The 25908-nt window shown below is 37.9% G+C and overlaps 3 protein-coding genes and 1 long non-coding RNA gene across 7 annotated transcripts; 2 read left to right on the top strand and 2 right to left on the bottom strand.

The window, feature by feature from the left end:
* Window positions 1-3350: 3350 nt before the first annotated feature.
* On the top strand, window positions 3351-4286 carry LOC116197920. The gene is made up of 2 exons (XR_004155117.1): window positions 3351-3640; window positions 3771-4286. It is a non-coding gene; the product is annotated as an uncharacterized LOC116197920 (long non-coding RNA).
* Window positions 4287-6769: 2483 nt separating this feature from the next.
* On the bottom strand, window positions 6770-8941 carry LOC116197919 (GDSL esterase/lipase 5-like). The gene is made up of 5 exons (XM_031528195.1): window positions 8626-8941; window positions 8218-8336; window positions 7855-8085; window positions 7442-7703; window positions 6770-7221 (listed from the first exon to the last, which is right to left on the bottom strand). The coding sequence occupies exons 1-5, from the start codon at window positions 8903-8905 to the stop codon at window positions 6920-6922; spliced, it is 1194 nt and encodes a 397-aa protein (XP_031384055.1). The 5' UTR covers window positions 8906-8941; the 3' UTR covers window positions 6770-6919.
* Window positions 8942-12623: 3682 nt separating this feature from the next.
* On the top strand, window positions 12624-19193 carry LOC116197401 (sucrose synthase). Of its 4 annotated transcripts, none has more exons than XM_031527544.1 (14): window positions 12624-12798; window positions 14740-14839; window positions 14992-15118; window positions 15374-15525; window positions 15633-15825; window positions 15899-16234; window positions 16505-16600; window positions 16690-16863; window positions 16983-17099; window positions 17191-17357; window positions 17447-17671; window positions 17940-18503; window positions 18624-18762; window positions 18869-19193. In XM_031527544.1, exons 2-14 carry the CDS (start codon window positions 14742-14744, stop codon window positions 18899-18901), a joined length of 2421 nt encoding a protein of 806 aa, XP_031383404.1. In that variant the 5' UTR covers window positions 12624-12798; window positions 14740-14741; the 3' UTR covers window positions 18902-19193. The 4 variants fall into 4 exon arrangements, with proteins under 4 accessions (XP_031383404.1, XP_031383405.1, XP_031383406.1 ...); XM_031527545.1 differs by having other exon boundaries at window positions 14732-14839; XM_031527546.1 differs by lacking the exon at window positions 12624-12798 and adding an exon at window positions 13875-14009.
* A 3225-nt stretch (window positions 19194-22418) lies between these two features.
* Window positions 22419-23699, bottom strand: LOC116193615 (photosystem II 10 kDa polypeptide, chloroplastic-like). Its single transcript, XM_031522357.1, has 5 exons — window positions 23400-23699; window positions 23124-23182; window positions 22958-23013; window positions 22765-22817; window positions 22419-22640 (listed from the first exon to the last, which is right to left on the bottom strand). The coding sequence occupies exons 1-5, from the start codon at window positions 23551-23553 to the stop codon at window positions 22546-22548; spliced, it is 417 nt and encodes a 138-aa protein (XP_031378217.1). The 5' UTR covers window positions 23554-23699; the 3' UTR covers window positions 22419-22545.
* Window positions 23700-25908: the final 2209 nt, after the last annotated feature.

Raw genomic sequence — 25908 nt, 5'->3', positions numbered from 1 at the left:
ATATTTTTGTCAAACTCTTATTCTTAATGGTTGGTTTCAATGAGTACACATATTATTTGTTAGCATTGGCAACTGAAATTTAATTGTTAATTTTGTTATGAACTCCACAATTGCAACTAAGACGTTGGTTGTTATTAATCTATTTGGAACGTGACAGTAGCACATGCTAGTTGTTACTTATATATTTATAATATTACAGTAGCAACTAAGGTATTGCTTGTGATTCATCTATTTGGAACATGGCAGTAGCAACCAACAATTACATGACCTTAGTTGCTAGTCATTTATCTATGACTTGATAATAACAATTAAAATAGTATTTGCCAACTTCAGCAACAGGTTTAAAGTTGTCAAAGATTAAGACTACTAGATTCAATTTAGTCACCAAAATCAACATGTAGGGCTTTGTTTAACTTCACTCCGTTCCAACTATAAATAATTATATTTATTTGGGGTGGTAATGATTGTATTGTTTAATTATGAGAAAAATAATAAAAAAGTAATGAATAATTGAGAGAAAGTAATGATTATATTTTAGGCAGTAGTTTCTTATGACATCCCTTAACCCAACCAAAGTACATATATAATAACTAAAGATAATTGCTAACACCTGGTTGTTATAAGATATATCTTTGACAACTAAATACTTTACGGTTGCCAGCGGTTGTACCCTTAGCAACCAAAACATTGTTTAGTTGTTCAGACTTTTGGCTGTGGAACAGAGACAATTGAAACTCGACTAAAACTTTATTGGTCCTAAAGGTTCTAGCAACTTCAAGGCTTAGTTATTAAAAAGTTTCTTCTCCTGAATTATCTGAAATGAACTTCCTTATTTTGATTATTATTCATAATAATTTCTATCTATGAATAACCATCATCAAGATAGGGTAGGTGAAGTTGGGTATCGGGGTATCGGTGAGGCATAAAAAGATAATTGAACGGCGTTGGTTGGGAAGTCCTGTACAACATTATAAACAAAATATCCTTAAAAGATATATATTTTTTAATTTCAATATATTCTTATATATAGTATACATTCACATATTTAGTATAGATATGTACTATTTATAGTACACATGTATGCAACATGTATGTTATAATAAGTAGATTGGGCAATGCAAAAAAGGAAAAAAGATTATACACTGACTGGTGCGAGGAAAAGAAAAAAAAATCTAAATTGGAGTGTCGGGGTTCATCATACCTATAGGGAGATGAATGTCTGCACTGATTGGATGACTCATACAGGAACACAATTGCCGCTTGGGTCCCACTTTTCATCAAACCTCCAATCAAAATCACTTCGTTGCTCTCGGGCTATGCAGACCTGAATTTCATTTCATCGGGGCCCATATGCGTGCGATCAATCGCACGACTTGAGAGTGTCCACCTTCCCATGGGGACACATGACGAACACGCGTGAGAATGAGTCACCACTACATGTTTACAACCCGAAGGTCGAAGGCTGGTGAGTTGCCTCGGGTTTAGGGGAATGTGATACACCTAGTTTGCTAAGGTATTGATTTTACAGAGCCGAAAATTTCAGATTTAGGGTTCTATTACGTGCAGGCCTATATCCTACACACCTTATCGGTACTCTATTTGCCTAGGGCTTGCTACTTTTTATTTATTTATCGCATGATTAGGCTGCGCTCATTTGATTCGTTTTGATACCGTAAATTCGAAGAAAACAGTCGATTCGGACTAAGAGCCTGATAGAAGAGTAAGCCCGTATATCAAGGAATAGGTTCGTTATCCTCGTGTAACGGTTCATCGGACCGTAATGGTTGACATCCCCTGCGAACCGAAATCACGAGCATTGGGTTTACTCGTCCTTAGGTAAGTAAAGAGCTGTTCAACAAACGACACTCCTCTATTTGAAATGTCATTGAGTAATGTTTTCGGGTTTTGAAGAAAATATTTGCCGTATAAAGTTCACATGATTGGAGTTAGGGTTTCACTTTCATTCACTTGTCAGTTACTACAATACAAGAACCACCTTATTAATTTTATTATTTTATCTTTTCTTAAATTCAATAGTTGAACGGCTTAAGCGAGTTGGGGCTAGCCATGGGCTCTTCATTATAATTTGGGTGAAGTGGGTTTTGGTTTATATGGGCCGAGGCTAAACAATATGCGTGTCTGAGGAGGTTTACGTAAAAATATAGATATATTCACCAAAAAGAAGATATGCGATGTTGTATTATTCGCTTTTTTTATGAACACTGTATTCATACTGCACCATGATGATTTTTAAAATTTAAAACCTCATTCACACCATATCAATTTGGTGCGATTACTTGGTTTAAAAAAAAGGTGCGGTTAGTTATGATGTTTTTTTTACTACATCATTGCCATTCCTAGGGGCCACCATGCCCACAAATTATTAAAAATAAAAAATGGTCACTCTCCTTATTGAGGTAGTCGGAGGATATCGTGGTCGCCGGTAACCTCGACGAGAGGGTGCTAGTTGTCGACATGGCCACTTGCCCCTGATGAAGAACTCGATATCTCTTAAGGTTCTTGATCGAGATTGTCTTCCGATGACCTTGATAAGGGGGTAATGTATTAAATTCCACTAATTCAATAAGTTATTGGACCAATCTCCAGCCTAAAAGCTCGAGCTAGTAGGTTGCGAAATTCAATTTCTTATAAACTTATACTTTTCTATTATATTTTTCCATGTGTGATTAACTGTTAATACTCGCCCTTACTTAACAACGCGTGACTTTGACATTTCATCTACACCCGCCGATGTCGTTGACAAACACAATGGCCTCCATCAACTTCAATGAGGCAGTGGTGGCCACTAGCCTCCTACGATATTTTTTGGTGTTTTACTTTAGAAATTTTTTCTATTTGCCATGTCAGAAAAAAAAATACACTCGAATAGTCATGTCACCACTTAACGGTCAAACTAACCATTTGACTTAATTTGGGAATAAAAATAAAAATCGTGATTTTCAAAATCAAATTTTATAGATTTTGAATTTGACGCCGGTAATAACTGCTCCCGCTCTTCTTCTTGACTGGCTCGCTGGCCCGTGGGCCTTGGTAGCTAGGCCTAACACTTTTGGGACCCCTATTCCCAAGCTCAACAGTTTGTATCCCAAAAACTAGGGGTGTGCACGAATGCCGGGTATTTCCGGAATCTGTCAGAATCTACCCGTTAGGGTAGGGTCCGGATAGCTTATATTGAAAATAGGATAGGGTCGGGGTATTAAAATCAGGGACCGGTGAAAATAGGTTCCGATTCCGGTTCCTACTTACAAGGTATCCAGAATCGGAACCGGTGCCCGAAACCGACTAATACTTACTAATTAAAAAAAAACAAAAACAAAAGAGTAAAGTTACATAGCAGACCCCAGACATAGCAGATTGGATGAACTTAGTCTCAAGACTCTCGACTCTGGCTGCCGCTGTCTGTCTTTCACTCTCTCTAGACCCGTTCGTGGTTGTCGCTCCTAGCCTCCCGCTACCTTGCATTCCTTTCCGTCGGCCGTCGCTCCCTCTAAAGCTTGCCGTGTGGCCTTGGCTAGTGTCTGTCTCTCACTCAGTCACTCTCTCTCGAGTCTCGGCAATCGGCCCTATGGGCTGTGGCTGTCGATGTCCAGCTTCGGCTGCTGCTCTTGGAAGAGATAAGGTGATGAGTCATCTTTCTTTCTGCGAAATTATTTTTAGTTCTTTACTTTCAGTAATATTAACAACTATGATCATCTGATATGCAAACTTGTTTCTTCAATTGGGGGCTGCTCCCGTGAATCTGGTTGCAGGAGAAAAGCCTGCAAATGTGTACTCGGGAATAACTTCTAGATAAGGCCAATTTCCATTCCATAATGGATATTGAGCGAGATCTCTTTAGTAGGTATCCTCTCCCAATAAAAACGAGCAACGAGGTGAAGGAGAAAGAGCAGCAAAGTAAACATTTTTGGCAAATAAAACAAAAATGAACTAATATATACATCTTTTCAGGCCAAATGTCTATCTAAATAAAGTATGCAATGAGAAAAGGGGTGTACTGCAGTGGCTAACGCCCTCACCTGATAACCTAGAGGTTTCAAGCTCGATTATCATCAGTGGGACTACCCGTGCCCCTTTATTTAGATTTCCTTTCCATTTCCTTGTACCATGAGCCTCATATTGTAACAAAAAAAAAGGTATGCAACAAATGAGATATAACCTTCCTGCATGTTTTCAGGAGTTTGATGTTGTATCTCTGAATGAATTAAGAGTTTACCTTTCTCACAGAATTTGATAATTTCACCACCGTTATGCTTCTTAGTTCTGAATGTTGCATGTTTTCCTTGTATTTACATCCGTTTCATTATGAGAATGCACATTAGTCGAGCAGAAATGTGATTGGACTTTTCTCTTTTATACTTAATGGGGAAATCTTGCTGCAGAGTTCTAGATATTATGTGGAGCGATGCACAAAAAGATCTTGCAATTTTCCCAGATGCAGAACATGCAAAGATGTTAGTGAACCGGGTCATTTTTCACCCTCTTATGGATTAGTTGAGGAAGATGAATATTAGCCCCGTCAAATTTTGATGGCTTTTCAGTTTATGAGTTGATTGATTTGAAATTTGTAGTTCCCACCATGAGGAAATTCGAGTTAATAGTTTTTGGACTATTTTTCAGGTAGATAGGAAACTAGGTCCTCGACGAGCATGACAGACCACAGACCAACTTCGGTATATTCTCACTTCTCAGTCACTTGCTTTCCTTGTCTAATCCTTTGATGGTGGCATTTAACTCTAATGATCCTGTTCATGTATTCCGACAAGTACTCTAATGTTCATGTTTTGGACTCTTGAATTGGGAAATGTTAGCACAAACAGAGTCGATTCTAGGTACTGGAAAAAAAAAATTTACAGGTTCTACCGGGTATCCGAAACCCGTGGTATAATACAAGTTATGGGTAGGTTCTAGTTCCAGGATTCAATAGGGTAGGGTCCGATTTCAAAATCTTGAAACCTATCCTTTACAGGATAAGATCCGGGTATCGTGAAAAAAAAAGGCATCTGGAACCGATCACCCCTACCAAAAACGCCGTGAGGAGTTACAAGGCCTACAACTTGTTAATTTGAAGCTAACTAATTACAAACTTCGACATGGATATGATATTGGGTCTGCTTTGATGACGTTGATTATTCGCTCAAAAGTACATTAGCTCAAAAGTTGAAACCAAGGAGTCGGGGAGGCGGATCTATGGGCGGCCATGGCGGTTCAAGCTCAACCCTCTTTTTATTCCATTATTATCTTCATGTGAAAATACACGATCTAAAATAGGTATTTACAAGTATAGATATGCATGAAATTTTTATTTTTTAGTGAGCCGATCCGATTCGACTAGATTTGTTGGAGGCTCACTGAACTTCCTTACACCAGAGTGCACATGTAGAGATATACATGATGACAATCATGAATGAAGGCATCAAACACTCACAGCTTGTAAAATCCATCAGTTCAACGTATAAGCTACCCATTTTCTATCCAAAGTTATCTTTTAGTTGCCAGTCTTATCATCTAAATATATATCTGTGTATATGTGTGAAATTTGTTTACTAATAATTACCAAAACAATGGCAGTCCTCTTATATGCAGAACGTAATAATTATCCAGTCTCTGTTGATTCCCATTATTGATTTCCTTGCAACCAAACTATGGAAAAGTAAAGTTAATAATCCTTTCCCTATCTATTCTTCACAAATTATTTTCCTTATGTATACCATTCATCAACAATTCCATTCCGTTGGCATGTTTGGTTCATGGGAATAGCAGGGAATCGAAATTCCCTTTCCGGGCTGGTTCCCATTCCCATGTTCCTTGATGCCAATGGAGTTACAATGGCAATTCTCTCGGCACCTGAATTCTGTAAAAATGAAGAATCGCAAAATGTGAGTTGATTTAAGCGATTCGGCACTAAGTAAGGTTTCGAGTTCGATTCCTTATGAATGTAAAAAAATTTACACTCGAAGAGTTTTATCCATAGTGGGTCAAACCAGCTCAACTTGATTTATCGGGATCCAATTGGATTTCCGAATAACATGTTTGGTCAAAAAAATAAAAAAGCCAATAACGACTCCTCCCATTTTGCTCGGATTTACAATTTTTTTGCTTTCAAGAATTGGGTCTTTGTTTTATTTACAAAACTGCTACTGCCGTTGCACCACCCGTCGCGCCACTGTCGCCCATCGCCACCGCCATCGCTGCCATCCGATCTCCACCCCAACCATCAGACCCGACATCTAATGGCCGGTCTCGGCACGGCCATGCCAGATCCAGCCTCGCCGTGGCCAAATCTCGCGGCCAAGGTCGAGTTTCGACGACTGGTGCGGGAGATCGAGGTGCTCCTGCCTCCGCTGCCCTTCCGGGGTGCCATCGTGGCTCGGCTGATGAAGAAGTTGGAGAAGATCGAGAACCTCGTGGCTCGTGGCTCGGCGGATGATCGAGACCTCCAGATCCGCTGCACTCCCGCTGTAGCATCTGTTCATCTTCTTCGTTGATGAAGAAGATGAACCGTACTCTTTTAAAGACGATCTTAATTTGATTTTTTTTTTAAATGGAGGGAATGCGCTCTAAGAATAAATATTTTAATATCATTTCAGTCTTTTCATAATTTTTCCCATCTTATTCCTTATTAATTCTGAGGTGCAACCAAACAAAGAATTTGAATCGGAATTTCAATTCTAATAATTCGAATTCCCTCTTCTTTTCAATTCTATTCCCCTCAATTTCATTCCACCGAACCAAACGCCACGTTCTTCGCTTCAAGAAACTGGAACGCAATGAATTGTCAAATAAGAAATTCATAGATCTTTCTATGCGGCGATTAAGATTCTACTAAGAAATGTTATAGTTATGGTAAGAAATGGTATACAAGAAGTGCAGGACAGAGTTGAGACTTTTGTAGATTGATTTACTGAAAGTGCGAGAAATCTCTGCCTTCTGGATCATCAACTACATCGGCAATCGTTAGCTTCTCTTGACTGAAGAAGAGGTCTTGGAGACTGTATGGCCCGACTGATGGTGGAGTTCCGCTCCAAAGTGCCTCGGCAAACTGCTTATGTATCCCCTCTGTCGGGTGGAATGAATCCCACCAAACATAGTCCTCTCCTCTCTCACAAAGCTCGTACGTCGTGATGTTCTTCGTGCCTCCACAAGTTAAAATGCCATTATATGGCCCAGTCCCGCAGCAGGCATTCACTCCATCCTTGAATCCTAACATTAGATGTTCAAATGCAGCAATTAGCATTTGCAGCATAACATGGTCTGGAGATCATCTCCATGAAAAATTCGGTTTACCACTAGCCAATTGAACTAAAAAATGGATAAGAAAGCTGTGATATATTTATCTTTTAATGATATGTAAAGATTTGCATATCGAAGGTTGTAGCAATGGTATCAGTGACTAGAGTTACTTGAAAAGTTGAAGACATACCATACTTGGATGGATTCTCGATTCGGTCAAGAAGCCAATCATAGAAGTTGCTGTTGCAGTACTTGAAACCCTTGAGTATGTATTCGAGGTTCGTTAGAACAGTCTTTAAAGCATTGTTGTGTGCCATTGCGAGGGCAGAGGCTTCGTCGAAACAACCACCGCCTTCATTAGCTCTTGGGTTTGCAGCCCTAAGGGCGGGCAAGCAACCAAGTGGAGATAAGCTCAGGAAGCCGAAATTTCTCGCTCCTTTCCCATACAAAACCTGAAAGGACACATCACAGGATTAAGTTAGGCTTCAGTTGCTGAAGAAAGGGCAGCTGGATCCCGATGATGATACAATCAATTTCAGGCCTTAAAAGACAAATCATATGACAGTTCGTGCAAGTGTGAATGAGAAGGCTAAGGATTTTTACCTGGATCGCTTGAGTCAAGTTACCGATGACCATCCCAACAAACTCCTGAGGCTGATAAAGCTGTTGCATCGTCGGATTGCCTAGATATCCACCCATGTAGTCGTTGCTTCCAGTGCTGATGAAGTAAACCGCTGCTGATATCAGTTCTTCGGTCTCATCCTTCCCAAACTTTTCTGCTAACGTCTTCTCGACTTCCTCGAAGCTCTTTAGCTGTGTCTGAAGATCGATGACCTAAAAAAGAATGGCAAAACAAGTAGAGGTCACTTTGCATACTATAAGATGATGCTCCGCTCACCATATGGACCTGATTCGATTAGATCATGAATATCAATTCGTTTCTTAAGATGTGAAACTTTTGCGTACCAATCCATGGTTGGTTTCAGGAAGGATGCCGGCCCCGCCTGAAGCGAAATTGACCCCATTGGAATAATCAGCTGAGGGTTTTAGAAATGGAGGGATCACTGGCAACTGCGCATATTCAGCTGTTCATGTACGACATACACACCTTAGTCAAATACGCCTCAAACAAATTAATAAATAGTGGATAAGTTCGACAATCCTAGGGAGGCGAGGGAGCAATTGAGGCTGCACCAAATGGTTTTTGGCAGGATCATAATTGAACCGACAACCAAAAGTATATTTATGGCTAAGCACAAAGTTAAAGCTTTCCGAGTAATAGTATCTCCCAGCAACTAACTGTCAGACAGGAACCAAAAGATTTTTTTTTTTTTAATCTCGTGTGTAATTCTGATCAGCAAGTAACAATGTTACCAATGAAGTCCACAATTACGCGGCCATCGGAGAACCGCCCTGTGGGTCCACCAAAGAAGCCGTTCTGCCCATATGGCTCATAGTCGGCTCTGTTTTCTGGGATCGTCTCGATGTAGTTGTTGTTGCCCAGGTCCACCGTGGAGTCCCCGAACACGAACAAAGCCCTCTTCTTCCCCTTCTCCAACTCACTTCCATATGCTGTAGAAGAGATGAAGAGGATCAAGAGAAGTGAAGAAATGCAGATGGTGAAGCTAGTTGAAGAGATGAACGGTCTTGCCATTATTTTGATGCATTTCTTTTTCAATGCCAAGAGGATATTTAAGAGGGGAGTAGGCGATGACTTTAATGAGAGTATTTCTTTAATAATGTGTGTTGTCCCCACTGTTCGTCAGCTTCGATGTTATAGGATGAGAAAACTATGTATATCGTATTGGTGGATCAATGGGAGTATATAGAGACGAAAGAGGCGGCGGAGAATATTCCTAATTAGTAGAAACAAACTACCATTTGGAGGATTGAGCTGGGGTTATTAGAAGGGAATTAAAGGGCACGAGAAATTCTAATTACAACAATCTATTATATCTATTATCTATTATATATATATATATAAAAGTCAAAAAAGCGCTTCTGAGATGCTTCTGTTTGAAAATTGATGCGGCAGAAGACCTGATAAGTCGGTACCTGAAAAAAAAAAATAAGTTATGACGGCCCTATTTTGAAGGAAATGGCCTCCGGAGCAAAACTCACAGCTGTGATGTTTTGATATTTAAGGCAAATTCCATCGTTTAGGGTCTCAAACAGACAATTTATGTTAATTAGGGTGTTTTTGCAATTTTTGGAAAGTTTAGTTCTTTTTATGCAATTTTGGTTTATTAATACCCTATTTAAGCTTTCTGTAAGCCTTAAGGCAGAGTAGAGTCGTCTTTTCAGATTATTAATAAAATTCAGAACTTTCGTGCTTTGTCCAATCTCGGATCGATTCGAGTTTGATGCTTACTTCCTGGTATTCATAAAATCAACAGGTATATAAGGTCGTAGTTCCGGTATTCATGCACGAATCAACGGGTCTGTGACGGTTACTCGCTTTGTACGTTGCGTCAAAAACCCTATGTTCGTAATTGTTCGGCTCTCTTCACCTGCTCGGAACATCGTACCGAACCATCTCCGGCTATTAATTCTCGATCGGAACATCGTATAGAACCATCTCTGACTATTAATTACCCCTTTATCATTATAATATGTAAAAGCCGGCAAGAGAAGATGTGGTTAGCCAAATCACAAAACCCTAAGCTCCACGGCGATTGACTCTTCAATTCCGGTCATTTGCGTTATACTCGACATATTTAAGCTATTTGTCTACATTCTTTGTATGTAATAATATATAATAAAAGAATATTTTAAAAACTTAAAAGTTTTCTTGATAATTAAAATGATTTTTCAAAATATGTGATATGTCTAAATTTTATGTGTTAAATCTCCTATAAATAGGAGACACGAGAGTTTATCTCATACGTCATATTTCTAATGATCTTTGAAGCTTTCCCTATATTATAATCTATACGCGTACCGTTCACTCTTCTTATATACCTACTTCTATTATTATTTCGTACTATGTAGATTATTTCATTAGCATAAGACTATCATACGTATGTACTTCCCATCGTCATGATTTAATTTTCATATATTTATTTCACAAATTTAATTTAGACATATATTGCAAATGTCCGTGTAATGTCAGGCTACTATTGACTAGTGAAAGAGTAAAACTCTCGTGGATTTTCATCATTTTGCAAAACTCGAATTTAAGACTTTACTTAACGAGAATATGTTTTTCATAATCATGTGTCCGTAGTTTGAAAAGTATTTTTTAATCCAGGCCAGGCTAAAGTGGGTGGCCTTCTCCGCTACTATGATGGTAATCAGATAGTTGCTTTTATGCACAATATTGGCTTCGCAACGTCACCGGTTGCTGAGCTGTGGGGTGTACAATCTGGTTTACTCATTGCTTGGGAATTGGGATATAGGAAGTTGATCTTAGAGGTTGACTCACTTATTATCAAGCATCTAGTAATTGGTAATGATACTGGGGCTCTGGCGCTCTGCTCCTTACTTGCTGGAGTTCGTAGTTTGCTGAATAGGGAGTGGGAGGTAATGTTGGTGCATACCTTTAGCGAGGGAAATCAATGTGCAGATTGGCTTATGAGTAGATCATTTTCGATGTCTTTGGGGTTTCGCTTTTTGAGTTCGGTTCCTAATAGCCTAGGGTCCTTGTTGTTAGGCAGTATCTCTAGGGATTTCATGCCCTGTTATTGTATCTCTTAATTTTCTTTTGGGCTTCTGCCTCGTTAAATTACCGGAAAAAAAACAACTTAAATTTATTAGTAATTAATGAGAGCTCAACGAATTAATAAATGATAGGAAATAAATCTATAATCTATAATAATACATTATGTGACTTAGAATTGGAACATTTATTATGCATTAAATGTATTAATATAGATAATTAGTGTCATTTTCTCTAAAAGATTAATGAATTTCAATTTTTTCTCTAATAAATGATACGTAATAATAAAAAACTTTTAAAACATATTGAATAATATAAGTTATTTCATAGAAGATCGTGCTCTGAAATATTTAAAAGGAACTATTGTATATAGGTACTTTGCTCTTATTATATTGCAACAATTTAAGAATATCTATATAATTTTTGTATCGATAATATCAAAATGAAAGAATTGGTATGTATCATAATTTATTTAATTTTCTCTTCATAATTCATTACGAAAAATTTGAAACATTAATAATTTATGATAGTAAATTTACGTACTAAAGGTTATTTGAATATCGATTGTAATTTCTATTATAACTTTTGGTAAGTGTAACTAAATTATAAAAGTTACTATTTTAAAATATCATGGCTAAATATTAATTAAAATGGGTTAACTTAAAAAAATTTATTTTACATATTTTTGTTAAAAATGAAATCAAGTAATTTATATATTAATCGATATAGTTATGCAAACATCTCTGATTTGTTCATTAGAAAATTCACCTAGCAAAGAATTAAGAGTAATCTTTGTATAATTGTATTTTTTATATGTTAATTTTATGAACTTAAATTATGAATATAATTTTTAATTTTTATTAAACCTACCGGAATATATATATATATATCAAATAATACTTCAATAATAATATAATAATATTATCCATCTTCTATAAAGTATTTCAAAACGCTCTCGTTCAGGTCCCGAGAGTCCTTTGCTTTTTGCTACGGTCTTTATTTACCTTTTTACGCTCCCCTAAAAACTACTAATTCGACATGGAAGTGAGTTTCTCAAACAGCCTCAATGGGCTGGAGAGGAGTCAATGAAAAGGAAGGCCAAGGGATTATAACATCGTAGACGGTTTTGAAGAAAGATGGAACCAGGAGAGTCAGAAGCAACCTCGAGGGATCGGCTACGTTTGGCGGAAGGATCATAAAAGGGATGTACAAATTTGAATAGAACATATACATACATACATATATATATATATATATATATGTCAAAAACCTGTGCATCGCTCTTACTAGTGGATAAGGAAACGAGTAAAATAATATAAAGATGCCGGGAGGGACAGAACAAGCGGTTTTGTGAAAGCAATATTGAAACCCACAGGATTTGGATTGAGTGGGGTCGGGTGGGATGTAATTATGCATGGCTTTTTCACGGAAACAGCGGCACCATTTCTTTCAATTCCAAGGCATCGAAATGGAAAAAATATTAAGTGAGACTAACATAAAAGTATTATATTATGTAATTATTTCAATATGCAATGTTATTATTTTTACATATTTTCTGATATTTGATTAAAATTTGCGCATATCACTTTAATGAGATAATTTCATCTAATATTTTCTGCATGTTGACTGATACTTACCACGTTCGGGCGTCGACTAGCTCTAACCATGGGGCAACTCCCATAGTTATTTATTTTGTATTTAAAGGGTGCACCTCCTGGCTCATTTCACCACACACATACCCATTTGCGTTCTCTTGCATTCCCTCCTTGTGTCCTACTCGGACTTCATCCCTTTCCCGTCCCATTGCGGTGCGTTCGTTCAGTTTGCCGAAGATCTGCTGCTCTTCATCCTCTGTTTCCCTTTCCCCAGCTCGATCACTAACATTTAAGGTACATTTTGCTTTGATATCGTTTATGCATATACCCGATCAAGTTTTGCTTTGTGCGTGTTGATTTAGTGGCCATTACCGAGCTTGCACTTTCATCGCCACGCTGATCTGCTAGTTCATAGAACAGATCAGCATGGCGTTTACGCCGATGAGAAGCTCGGGTCAAGTGTGATAATGCATGCACAAAATATGACCCGACAGTGGATCTAGACCGAGACTTTAAGCGACAATTAAGGGGTCTTCAGTTCTTGATCTGAGCAATCGGCCCGAAGAGCACCATCTAGTGCATGATCTTATATTTGTATCCCGAACTCCGTGGCCATAACTTTTACGGTAGGTGGCGCCTCAAAGTCTTTCTGGTGATCAGATGATCATCACCCATAGCGGGGGCCAATGGGCCCAAAGTCTTCCTGGTGATCAAATGATCGTCACCCAAAGCTGGGGCCAATGGGCCCGATTTAGTCATCTTTTGGCCCACCTACTATATCATCATACAATTATAGGTATTCTTATATAGTTTTTTCTTATCATTTTCTTTTTTAATTTTTTCACCTAGGATTCAAGATATGGTCAGGGTACATGGTACTTGGAAGATCTATCTCTCATACTGAATAATAATGATATGAGAAACTTTAGTATCGTTTATTCTTTCTTTCAAAAAGTGAAAAAATTAGTTTGCAGTTAAGTGACACTTGCTTTTGACATAATTAATATATTATTACACTCGTCCTTGATCCGGAATCAAAGATACCTCACCGGTGAGAGGCGACGTGCTGGACTTGAATACCCATTTATTTTATTTTTTTGAATATTCTTAACAGTACATGAATTTCCTCGAGAGAGAGAGAGAGAGAGAGAGAGAGTAGCTAATATCTCTCTCACAATCTTTATATTTTTCGCATTCTAGAATGTACATCTGAGTTCACGGGAATTTACTTTTATGTTGCTGTTCCTTTTTTGGTCAAAACTTTTCTTGTTTTCCAAGTCGCCGCATGCAGTTTCCTTATTATATATCTATCTATATCTATATCTATATAAGCTTCGTGTCACGCGACTGTATATATAATTATAAATACCCTCATACATAGATATATCTATCCACCCAACAAGAAACTGTCTTCTCTCTCTCTCTCTCTCCCCCCCCCCTTGCCCTTCGTCGGTTACTATTGCATTGCATTATCGAGATTATCCATCCAACCAACCCTATCATCTGTGAGCCTTTTTCACCCGACTGATCTCTCTCTCTCTCTCTGGGTGTTTATGTATGTTTGCTTTTTTGCATGCCACGTTTGGCACCGGACCACGCGGTGCGGGATCAATCGACCCATTCAATTTAGACATTAGATTAGATGAAAAATTAATTTTCTTTTCTTTTCTGTTTAATCTCAAATTACAATATCCCCCATTCTTTTTCTTTCGACTATATATTGCCATATAATTGAGAAAAGGGGTTCGACACAATTGCATCATTCTTGATCTAAGACTCGATCTAAGACTAAGAGGTCTTGAGTTCGGATCTCTTCGGTGAGATTTCGTGTTGCTATTTTTTTCCCCTTTTACCTCCCCTGGGCTTTTTGTTTTTTTAACCGGAAGAAAACTATATTGTCGAAATAATTTAATTTTTAATAGTGAGATGTATAAGATGGGCTTGTGGCGATGGTGGGACATGTGGATAGGTTGCATAAGACATAAACTACATGTTGTCGGGTCTACGTGCCCCGTTTCTATGTACCTTAATTTTCTTTTCGGCCATTGGCCCGTAATTCAAAGAAAAATAATACCTAACTAGTAATATCTGACCGAGGAAAAGGAAAAATCCCTAATTGGTAGGATAGTAGAGCTTGACTTTCTGATGATTAATAATAATAATAATATTTTTTTTCTTTTTATTTAGTTCTCATTCATCATCTCATTTTTATTAATTTATTAATAAGAAATTCAGAGATGGGAGAGCGTGTGCTTACTAGAGTTCACAGCCTCCGTGAACGTTTGGACCAGACTCTCTTAGCCCAACGCAATGACGTCTTGGCTTTCCTTTCAAGGTACGTACAGTTACACCGTATATTGTATTTTCTTTTTTGGGTTTCTTCGTGGAAATTCAATTCAATTTTCTTGATGTTTGCTTTGATTTATTTACTTGATTAGCGGAAAATAATGCTGTTTGGTTGAATTGTCGGGTTGTAATCTTTGATAGGGTGGAAGCAAAGGGCAAGGGAATATTGCAGCACCATCAGCTTATTGCTGAGTTTGAGGCAATCCCCGAAGAGCACAGGAACAAGCTCAGTCAGGGTGCTTTTGGGGAAGTCTTGAGATCCACTCAGGTACCCAGCACTCCCTCAGAATCATGTTAAAAGTCTAAAATTGGTTAGCATTGGACACATTCACTAGTAGATCTCGCCGACTTGTCATCTTTATTTTGTTCTGGCGAGATCGGATCTCAAAACGGTATCGCCATTACTAAATCTTAGCAAACCAAATGCCAGAGTACCATCTATTAGACAATACGTGATCATGATTCTTGGCATTGGTTGTGGGTTCTTGTGGTTGTTAATTTGTCCTTGTCATGTGATGTGTAGGAAGCAATTGTGCTGCCTCCATGGATTGCCCTGGCTGTTCGTCCAAGGCCTGGTGTATGGGAGTACGTCAGAGTGAATATTCACGCCCTCGTCCTCGAAGAGCTGAGGGTCTCCGAGTTTCTTCACTTCAAAGAAGAGCTCGTCGATGGAAGGTAATTTATTACTTGTTTGTCCAACTCTTGTGATCATATACTTCTTGCGATGGTTGATCATGGAATTTCCTGATCTTAAATGGATTATATTTTTCCCATTGTTTCAGCGTGAATGGTAACTTTGTGCTCGAGTTGGACTTTGAGCCCTTCACCGCCTCTTTCCCACGTCCGACTCTCTCTAAGTCGATTGGGAATGGAGTTGAGTTCCTTAACCGCCACCTCTCTGCAAAACTCTTCCATGACAAGGAGAGCCTTCTCCCTTTACTAGAGTTTCTCCAAGTTCACTGCTACAAAGGAAAGGTACTTATTGTCATGCCTAGTAACATTAAGCATTATCATTCGATCATCCACTCAAAATATATGTTTTTAGCAGAACATGATGGTGAATGAGAGGATCCAGAACGTGTTCTCCCTCCAACGCGTCCTACGGAAGGCTGAGGAGTACCTGTCCACCCTCAAGCCCAGTACGCCCTACTCTGAGTTTGAGCACAAGTTCCAGGAGATCGGGTTTGAGCGCGGCTGGGGCAACACTGCCGAGCGTGTTTTGGAAATGATCCGACTCTTGCTCGACCTTCTTGAGGCTCCTGACCCGTGCACTCTCGAGAAGTTCCTTGGAAGGATCCCGATGGTCTTTAATGTCGTGATCATGTCTCCTCATGGGTACTTTGCTCAGGACAATGTGTTGGGGTACCCCGACACTGGCGGGCAGGTAAAACAAGCAAGCTCTGCTGGCTTATTCATACACTCAGAAATACTAAAGGCAATAAATAAGTTTGTTTTCTTTTGATTCAATTTAGTTGTAAATATCAAACAGCTTGAGAGTTAGCTCAAACAATGCACTAGTTGTTGACTTCGAGTACTGGGTAATGGTTACATTCAATTGAATTAAGTTGAACTTCACAGACCAATTTCATTTGGTTTGGAAAGTTCTTTTCTATCAAGAAAAAGTTATTGATGAGGCGAAAACCGTTCTTTGCAGGTTGTTTACGTCTTGGATCAAGTCCGTGCTTTGGAGAGTGAGATGCTTCATCGTATCAAGCAACAAGGGCTTGATATTACTCCTCGCATCCTCATCGTAAGATCCTCTCTGCTTTTCATTTCCCTTTTCTTTATAGAGTTTTCCAGTTCATTCAAGAACATGCTCATGCTGCTTTTCATCCTCAGATTACTCGTCTTCTTCCTGATGCTGTTGGAACCACATGCAACCAACGGCTTGAGAAAGTGTTTGGAACAGAGCATTCACATATCCTTCGGGTTCCCTTCAGAAATGAAAAAGGAATTGTACGAAAATGGATTTCACGATTCGAAGTCTGGCCTTATTTGGAAACCTTCACTGAGGTTTGTCTTTTTATCCATACTCATTTGAACTTTATCTGCTTGATTGTGTGGGAAGATCAGGCTATAAGTGCTGTTGCCGAACCTATCTCAAGATTAATGCGTTGTGTCCAAATTTTCAGGATGTTTCCAAAGAGATTGGTAAAGAATTGCAAGGCAAACCTGATCTGATCATTGGAAACTATAGTGATGGAAACATCGTTGCTTCCTTGTTAGCCCATAAGCTCAGTGTCACACAGGTAATTAAAGCCCTGAAAAGTCTCTTGTGGAGTTTGTCCAAAAGTTTCCACTTCAGACAAATAACTAAGCACTAACCACTCTCTTTTGCAGTGCACAATAGCCCATGCACTCGAGAAGACGAAGTACCCTGAGTCAGATATCTACTGGAAAAAGTTTGAGGAGAAGTATCACTTCTCTTGTCAGTTCACAGCTGATCTTATTGCCATGAACCACACCGACTTTATTATCACCAGCACCTTCCAGGAGATCGCTGGAAGGTAATGGTCCTCTGACCGAGCTTATACGTACAATAATGTGAAACTCTTCTGAACCAGACTCTTAGTTGCCGTGTTGTCCCTTTTTTCAGCAAGGATACTGTTGGACAATATGAGAGCCACACGGCTTTCACCCTTCCTGGACTATATCGAGTTGTTCACGGGATTGATGTCTTTGATCCCAAGTTCAACATTGTGTCCCCTGGAGCCGATATGAGCATCTACTTCCCCTACACTGAGGAGAAGAAGAGGCTGAAGTCCTTCCACCCCGAGATCGAAGAGCTTCTCTTCAGCCAAGTAGAGAACACGGAGCACTTGTAAGTTAACATTTCCTAATCCATTTTTAGCCCTTCCTAAATCTTTTGGATATGTATTTAATAAATTTAATGGGGGAAAGATGCCTGGTTTAAAGCAAGCGCTGTCCCATTCAGCAGACAAGAATCCGATGATTTAACATGTTCAATTGGCAGCACAACAAACCAAACAATTGGATAGGCCGGGGCGCAGTTTCTAGTTTGGTCCTGTTTTGGACATATGAGTTCATCTACTAATTTATGGTTATTTGTTGATTCTATTTGAAAATAGATGCATGCTGAAGGATCGGAACAAGCCCATCCTGTTCACAATGGCAAGGCTGGACCGAGTGAAGAATCTCACTGGGCTTGTGGAATGGTATGGTAAGAACACTAAACTGAGAGAGCTCGTGAACCTAGTCGTGGTTGGAGGAGACAGAAGGAAGGAGTCCAAGGACTTGGAGGAGCAGGCAGAGATGAAGAAGATGTACGGCCTCATTGAGACCTACAAACTAAATGGCCAATTGCGGTGGATTTCATCCCAAATGAATCGGGTGAGGAACGGAGAGCTCTACAGGTTCATTTGCGACACCAAGGGAGCTTTCGTCCAGCCTGCCCTCTATGAGGCTTTTGGGCTGACAGTGGTAGAGGCCATGACTTGCGGGCTGCCTACATTTGCGACATGTAATGGTGGCCCAGCTGAGATCATCGTGCATGGAAAGTCAGGGTTCCATATTGATCCGTACCACGGGGATAAGGCTGCAGAGATTCTCGTGGAGTTCTTTGAGAAGTGCAAGACGGACCCGAGCCACTGGGATAAGATCTCCAGCGGCGCGATGCAGAGGATTCGGGAGAAGTAAGTGCTGACACTTTGACGAATTATTTCACGGCCTGTTTCATCCCAATGAGGCAGAAAAGATAGGCCAATGCCTATGATATGGATGTAATTGGTTCGTTTCATCCTCGTCTTTTGCAGGTATACATGGCAAATTTACTCGGAAAGGCTGCTGAACCTGACTGCTGTTTACGGGTTCTGGAAGCATGTGTCGAACCTTGATCGGCTTGAGAGCCGCCGGTACCTTGAGATGTTCTACGCCCTCAAGTATCGTAAGCTGGTAATGAACCAACAACATACTGTGATAGCTTAAGTTGACTACTGTTGTGTATAGTCTTCTGATTTTTCGGAACTCTATCTCACTTTTGTCTGTGTTGTCATTGTAGGCCGGATCTGTTCCTCTGGCAGTTGAGGAATAAGCTAAAGATGAAGATGGAAAAAGGCTGAAGAGGAAGTGGAAGAGGGTCAATCTATTTGAGTTTTGAGGATTAAAAAGTGAATTTCTCATATTTGCAAATTTTTTTTTTGTCTTTTAAAAAACTTTTTTTTTTTTAAACTCAGTTTATTAATTGTCATTGATTGGGCCGAGCCCTTCTCTTCTGTAGAAGTTCTACTTGCGCCTGCTTAAAATTTTGAACAATTGCTTTACCCAAAAGAAAAGGAAGAAAAATCCAACAATTGAGATGGCAATCGCCTGCAGTTGAACTTGACGTTAATAATCCAACATGTGACACTGATAGTTCTAAAAGTTTGCTATGAGCAAAACTCATATCCGATAAATAGATAACAGTTTGCTATGAGCAAAAGAGGACGGGTTCTCCGGATATATGTCTCCCGTTTCAACTGTTATAAGGCTATAGAAACTTACTGGTAGGCTCATACGCGCATTATAGAATTATTAGAAAATGTATGCATCAGGGGCCTCTAGATTTACCACTTCAAGAGGAACAAATGCTAAGAGACCATCTCCAATACAAGTCTCTGAATTTAAGTCTCTGGTCTGGACTCACATACATATCATATTAATTAAGTGAATATAACTACTATCATATATAATTAATATATATTCTTAATAGTTTTCATTAATTAAATTAATTAAGTATAATTAAAAAGTACTAAAAATTTAAAAATGATTTAAATGATTATAATAAAAAATGTAAATTAATTAAAATTCATAATACGGAGCAAAATATGGATGATGATAATACGGATGAGCATGTGGATGATGATAATTTAGAAGGGGAAAATTCAGATTTGGATGAGAGTTTGGATTTTAGAGAAAGTTCGGATTTTACATATAAAACTCGGGAGAAGTTCGAATTTTGTGGAAATTGATTTGGATCCGTTATTTTTTTTGGCTCGCAGAAGAAGAAGAAGATTGTGAGTAATTTGGGATGAAATTGAATTGGGATTTATGTGGGTATTTATAGGAAAAATTTATGAAAAAGATTGCAACAAAAATTAAAAAAATATATTGAATTTCGCTATCAGTCGGAGACCAACGGCCAAATTTCCAACCGTTGGCAACAACGCTCACATTTCTAGCCGTTGCTGCCAACGGCTTGATTTAAAAAAAAAAAAAAAAAACTCGGCGCCCAAGTGAGATCCAATAGCTGCCATGCGCTAATTGCCTATTGATCTCCACGCAGGGGCGTAAGCCAGTGCTGCGCGGCAATGGGAGACTCTCTAAATGCTAATTATTCCTGACGCCGTGGGATGACAGAGGAGCTTTTAATCTAAATTCGACTTTTGCCAGGAAGATTATAGTCCAAAAGTGAAAAAGAGGCTTATAAGACCATCGCAAAACGATTTTAAGAGTTCATAGGTGGAGGTGGGTCCTTTCTCACTTGCAGAGTGTAGGTCCATATTGGAGGATGAAAGGGAGTAAATAAGGAAAACATTATAAAAATGATTGATTTCACCGTACAACTCGATATTTTAAAAATAGATAATACATATCGTATTAATTTCATCAAATTGCATAATATTTTGAAATTTTTTCATAGCATAGCAGGACGTCAATTTTCCATCAATTCATTAACGGAGAGTTGACGTGGCCGACGTTGTGAGCTCATCCTTAATACTATATGTGCTACATTGTGAAAATTCTTCAAATTTCGTGCTATACTGTGAAAAGTTTCAGAACCCACAAAAAGTCTAGATGTTCAAGGTGCGTTCACAACGTCGGCCACGTTAGTTCTTTATTAAGGAATTGAAGAAAAAATGACGTTGTGCTATGCTATGAAAAAATTTCATAATATAGTGTAATTTGGTGAAATTAATATGATATGGATTATATGGTGAAAATTTTTAAAATATCATATTATATTGTGAAATTTACCCTTATAAAAATTAGGTAAATTACCTCCCGACTCTCCTAAAATAAAAAAAGTTCTACACTTTGTTTCAAATAGCCTGAACTTTTTTTATCCTAACAAGTTATCAACTATTAATCCATCGAAAAAAAAAACGCTTTGTTTCAAATAGCTTGGACTTTTTTTATCCTAACAAGTTATCAACTATTAATCCACCGAAAAAAAACAATTCATCAATTATTAGTTTTGTATCAAAGTACAAACTCATATTTTTCGTTAATTTAAATGGAATTGCTAATGTGGCTCACATTAAGTAGGTCCCAATAGATTTTTAAATATAAATATATTCTGAATTTTTTTTTAAAAGAAAACCTTAATTGGGTTTCATGGAGGAAGAGTAAGGGGAAGATCGGCAATGGATGCGCCCGATGGCCATCACCTCCTCGATTGGGATCACCAGCAACCTCAATGGTTGTTGGCAACCCTACAGGGTCGATGGTGACCCTTGGTGAGGCCCCTATTCCTCGGATTAAAAAAAAATTGAGAGGAAAGGGGGCTGACAATAAGAGCTTCATTGGCGGCAATTGCTCCATCCAATCGGTGTCATTGGCCTCCATAGAGGCCGCTGATAACCACATAAGTCTCTGACGACCCCACTGGGGAGGTGGTGGTTGTCGTTGAGGCTCTCATCTCCGGCTCCCTCCTTCCCTTTCCCGATTCTGACTTATTATTTTTTTTCTTAATTCGGATGGTGAGGGCCTCGTTGGAGACCACTACTGCCCCTTTGGGGCACCGTCGACCGTTGAGATCACTGGAGGTCCCAATTGGAGGGGTGGTGGCTGTCGAGCAAGCCCCCACCGCCGGCCTCCCCCTTTTCTTCCCCCATTGAAATCCTAGTCGTGGTTTTCCATTTTTTTCTTTTTTTTAATAAATTTTCAGAGTATCTTTCATTAGAAAAATATTTGAGGCGCAATCAATGTGGGCCAAGTGGCACCGACAAGTCTCACATCAGCAATTCTATTAATAGAAAATGTGACATCATGTTATAATTGTTACTAACCGATGGTTGGTGAATTGTTAGGATTAAAATGAAAATTATACTGAAATTGGAACAAAGTGTAAAGTTTGTATTTTTTGGTAATTAACCCTATAAAAATATGAGGTACTTTCAATAGAAGTTTCTAGATATATCAATATATCACGCCATTTACAAATTTTCTATAAAATCGGGAGTTTATTCTCTCTCAAATCTGTCGCCCTACCACCTTTTACTCCAAATCGAATGCGCTTCACACAAAGAGAGGGATAAATTTTAAAATAGAATCTCCATAAGACGATTTAAAAAAGAGAGGGATTGTCTCCTCATGAAGTCTACTAGTTTTCTCTACTTTTCATACTTACCCTCTAAAATTTTGCTTGGATCCCAAGTCAGGTAAGATTATGGAGGATTATTATATAATAACCCTCTATAACCCTAATAACCTTTCATGACCCGTCACTCCATAAGCCTCCTAACCCGAGATCCAAACGAGGCCTAAAGGTTTTAGATGCATGCATAGAGGAGCAGATAACAAGCATGGAACCAATGCCACAATACTACAAGAGTAACTAGACAGACATGTATACGTAACATAGGAATCTTATGCATAATTTCATGAAATTCGAGTGTTTTACAGAGAGAGGTCTTGTTTTGAACACGAGGACTTAGGAGGGAACTAAAGAAGGGGACGAGGCATTAATATCTTCTTCTACTGAGACAAGGCACTGGTGTTGTAGACAAGAAGAGCTCCTCCGGCGAGTATACCCAGCAGGGTAACTGCCCAAATGGCCAACCCGGTTGTTCCTGCGATTAAATAAATTCAAGACAAGAGCAAGCGCTCATCCGAGTTATGATTGATGATGTTGCTAATTGGATAGTGGAAGAGGGCTTAATGGTTGAAGAAGAGGGATCTGAGTCTACGACTTACCACCAACATAAACATCACCGCTCGGGGACCAATCATCAGTGTTGAAGATGGGACTGCAGAAACACCATTCACCAGCATTATGTATAGCGCATACATATCATGTAAGACTCTGTATCGATCTATTTAGTCTGTCTATCCAAGATCTGTATTCATCTACCAAGCTGAGTAAAGGAAAGAAGAAGCCGTTGCATACCTGTAACCATCGACATTAGCACCGTACTTGTCAACGAATTGGTACACACCCTTTCCCTAAATTCAAAAGTCATTCACACATTAAGGAATTGCGAGGGTTATCGCTATAAGATGATGGAGACTATCACGTCATAACAAATAAACAAGTCCATAGAGAAAGAACAAACTTTGGACTTCCTGCCGGATGCGTCCTGGCCATCCCTGAGGCTCATGCCTCCATTGATTCCTGCGCATTACATGCCCTCACTTTCACTAGTTTTTTTTCAGAGAAACACAATAGTACCACTAGAACACACATCCTTATTAGTTCCTACTGCTATGCATAATTCGAAAACTGAGTTTCGTATTCCTACTGCTATGCATAATTCCCAACCATATGGTGCAAAACAATGAACAAAATTAATAAAAATATGACATGGTTTCTTCTGGACATATAGTAGTACCGTAAGGTTTGTCGGTCTTGATCTTCTTGCCACCGCTGGCCTGGACCTTGAGGGTCGATGTCCGTGCGAGCGAAGGCAGTCCCCTCGCTGCCGATCTCTCCACCGTGAAGGGGGCCGGCTTCAGGCTCACTGCGGACATCATTGAGGCTGCCATTTCTCCAATGGTTACAGCTGCTTGCTAAGCTCTCTTTCTTCCTCTGCTTCGAATAACGACCAACTCTTTTGTGTCTGCTGTCTCCAAATATTGCCCCCGCAGAAAAATGGTATCTGGGATTAGTGAAGCCCAGTGGTCCACGTGGCATTGCTTGTGCGGCTGAAATCCAGATATGATCATGCAGAACATTATCAGGAACTGCTCTCGTGTTTGTCTGATTTTGAGACTAGGAGGAGGGTCCATCAACCCGATCCGAACCCAGATCGGATCTCCGCAAGCACGGTATCTATCTATATCTAAATATTGGATTAATTGCACCGGTGATCCAAAAAATTTCATGAATGCTTCAAGTTTATCCAAAATATTTTTTTGGTAACTTGTTAGTACAAAAAGTTTCAAAACCATTTCAATATAGTACATTCCGTCAATTGCCCATGATGCCGTTAACATTTTGCTAACGTGGCGCGTCCTATGTGTCACTTTTGTTACGTGGAACCAATCATAGTGCGCCACGTCATTTAAGAGAAAATAAAATTTGAAAAAGTCCAATAAAAATATAAAAAAATACAAAAATTAGTAAACATTTAGAAAAAATAAAAAAAATATTTTAAAATTTTTAAAAAACTATTAAAAATAAAAATAAAAAACTTTAAAAATAATTCTAAAAATAATTTTAAATTTTAAAAACTTTTAAAAATAATTTAAAACTTTAATTTTAAATTTTAATTTTTAATTTTAAATAATTTTAATTATTTTTAATTTAATTTAAAATTTTATTTAAATATTAATATTAAATTATTTTTAAAAAATTTTAAATTATTTTTAAAAAATTTAATAATTAAAAATTTTAAAAATAATTTAATATTTTTTATTTTTTAAAATTTTTATAAATTTTTTTTTTATAATTTTTACTATTTTAATTATTTTTTATTATTTTTTGTATTTTATTGGACTTTTTAAAATTTTATTTTCTCTTAAATGACGTAGCGCACTATTATTGGTTCCACGTAACAAAAGTGACACATATGACACACCACGTCAGCAAAATGTTAACGGCGTCAGAAGCAATTGACGAAATGTACTACATTGAAATGGTTTTAAAACTTTTTGTACCAACAAGTTACCAAAAAAAATATTTTAGACCAACTTGAAATATTCATGAAATCTTTTGGATCACCGATGCAATTTACCATCTAAATATTATATAAACTTCATTAGGCCATAATAAATAGGAGTATAATAGTAAATTTTTTACTAAAAAAAATATGAAAATAGAAGCTACTATTTCAAATCACTTAAGTACGAGAGTTATGAATTTTTATAATATTATATAAATCTATCTATTAATATATATAAAGTTGATAATAGTGTTGTCAAAACTGGACCAGACATTGAACTGGAAGAAACATGGGTTTATGGGTTTACCGATCCAACCGAGGGTTCAATGGATCGGACCGCACGTTTAATTAAAATGTAAATTTTAGCTATATTATTAAGAAAATCAATTTATAACATACACCAATTCAAAAAATTTACAAGGTTATTCAATAATATAAAAGTTTTAAACTGGAGTACATAAACCAAATGAGAAGCATGGCTTGTGTGGTTAGTGAGTGGTGTAGAGGTGGCTAGTGAGACGTTAGGAGGTTGAATCCTGCCTCAAGCATAATAATTTTGAACATTTTTAGACACAAACAGCAAATCCAGAACTGGCCGGTTCAAAGAGATTTTGCTCGAAATCTGCCGATTCAATGGGTCCGGCGATTCAAATCCAATTTGAATTTTTAAGTAGACTAGACCGGACATGGTGCTAGTTCTCGATCCGGCCGGTCTGGTCTGATTCTGATAACAATGGTTGACAACACCCTAATAAATAGAGGCAAAATAGTAAATCCAATATTAATTCATGTGTTAATATACTATATAGAAATTAAAAGATAATAGTTAATAATATTATTATTAATAATATATGAATATAAAGAAAATACTCAAAGAAGAGAATATTTCAAATTTTCAATCACTTATTGTCATTTCATTAATAAATAAATATATTCATAACTAAGAAAATAAGAAGTCATTTATAATTATATAAACTTAAAATCAATTTAAGAATTTTAAGAATTATAACTAATTTTATAAAAGCTAAATTAAATAAATTTTTCATTCAAGGGATTGAGTTATTTTATCTTAAAGTATTCAAATTTACAGAATTTCAAATTTATAATAAAGAACACAAGCAAATAATGAAGTTTAAAAGTTTTTATAAGCTCAAGATTATTATTCTTTCATCAAATAAAACTATAGATTTGACCTAAAAGTATTCAAATTTTAAATAAATTGATCTAGAAATTAAAT

The sequence above is a fragment of the Punica granatum genome, chromosome 2 (assembly GCF_007655135.1).
Source record: "Punica granatum isolate Tunisia-2019 chromosome 2, ASM765513v2, whole genome shotgun sequence".
In the NCBI taxonomy this organism is placed as follows: Eukaryota; Viridiplantae; Streptophyta; class Magnoliopsida; order Myrtales; family Lythraceae; genus Punica; species Punica granatum.
The sequence above is the reverse complement of the archived record's forward strand: the minus strand, read 5'-3'. Positions and strand labels throughout refer to the sequence as shown.

Bases quoted from the DNA above. Each gene is read 5' to 3' on its own strand.
- LOC116197919 (XM_031528195.1), bottom strand. From the start codon at position 8,905: ATGGCAAGACCGTTCATCTCTTCAACTAGCTTCACCATCTGCATTTCT. The intron at 8,086-8,217 runs GTACGCAAAAGT...ATTCTTTTTTAG, and splicing joins CTGAAACCAACCATGGATTG to GTCATCGATCTTCAGACACA. The intron at 7,222-7,441 runs GTATGTCTTCAA...ATCTAATGTTAG, and splicing joins CGAGAATCCATCCAAGTATG to GATTCAAGGATGGAGTGAAT.
- LOC116197401 (XM_031527544.1), top strand. From the start codon at position 14,742: ATGGGAGAGCGTGTGCTTACTAGAGTTCACAGCCTCCGTGAACGTTTG. The intron at 17,100-17,190 runs GTAATTAAAGCC...TCTCTTTTGCAG, and splicing joins ATAAGCTCAGTGTCACACAG to TGCACAATAGCCCATGCACT. The intron at 17,672-17,939 runs GTAAGTTAACAT...ATTTGAAAATAG, and splicing joins GTAGAGAACACGGAGCACTT to ATGCATGCTGAAGGATCGGA.
- LOC116193615 (XM_031522357.1), bottom strand. From the start codon at position 23,553: ATGGCAGCCTCAATGATGTCCGCAGTGAGCCTGAAGCCGGCCCCCTTC. The intron at 23,183-23,399 runs GTACTACTATAT...TGTAATGCGCAG, and splicing joins CAAGACCGACAAACCTTACG to GAATCAATGGAGGCATGAGC. The intron at 22,818-22,957 runs GTATGCAACGGC...GTGTTTCTGCAG, and splicing joins GCTAATGTCGATGGTTACAG to TCCCATCTTCAACACTGATG.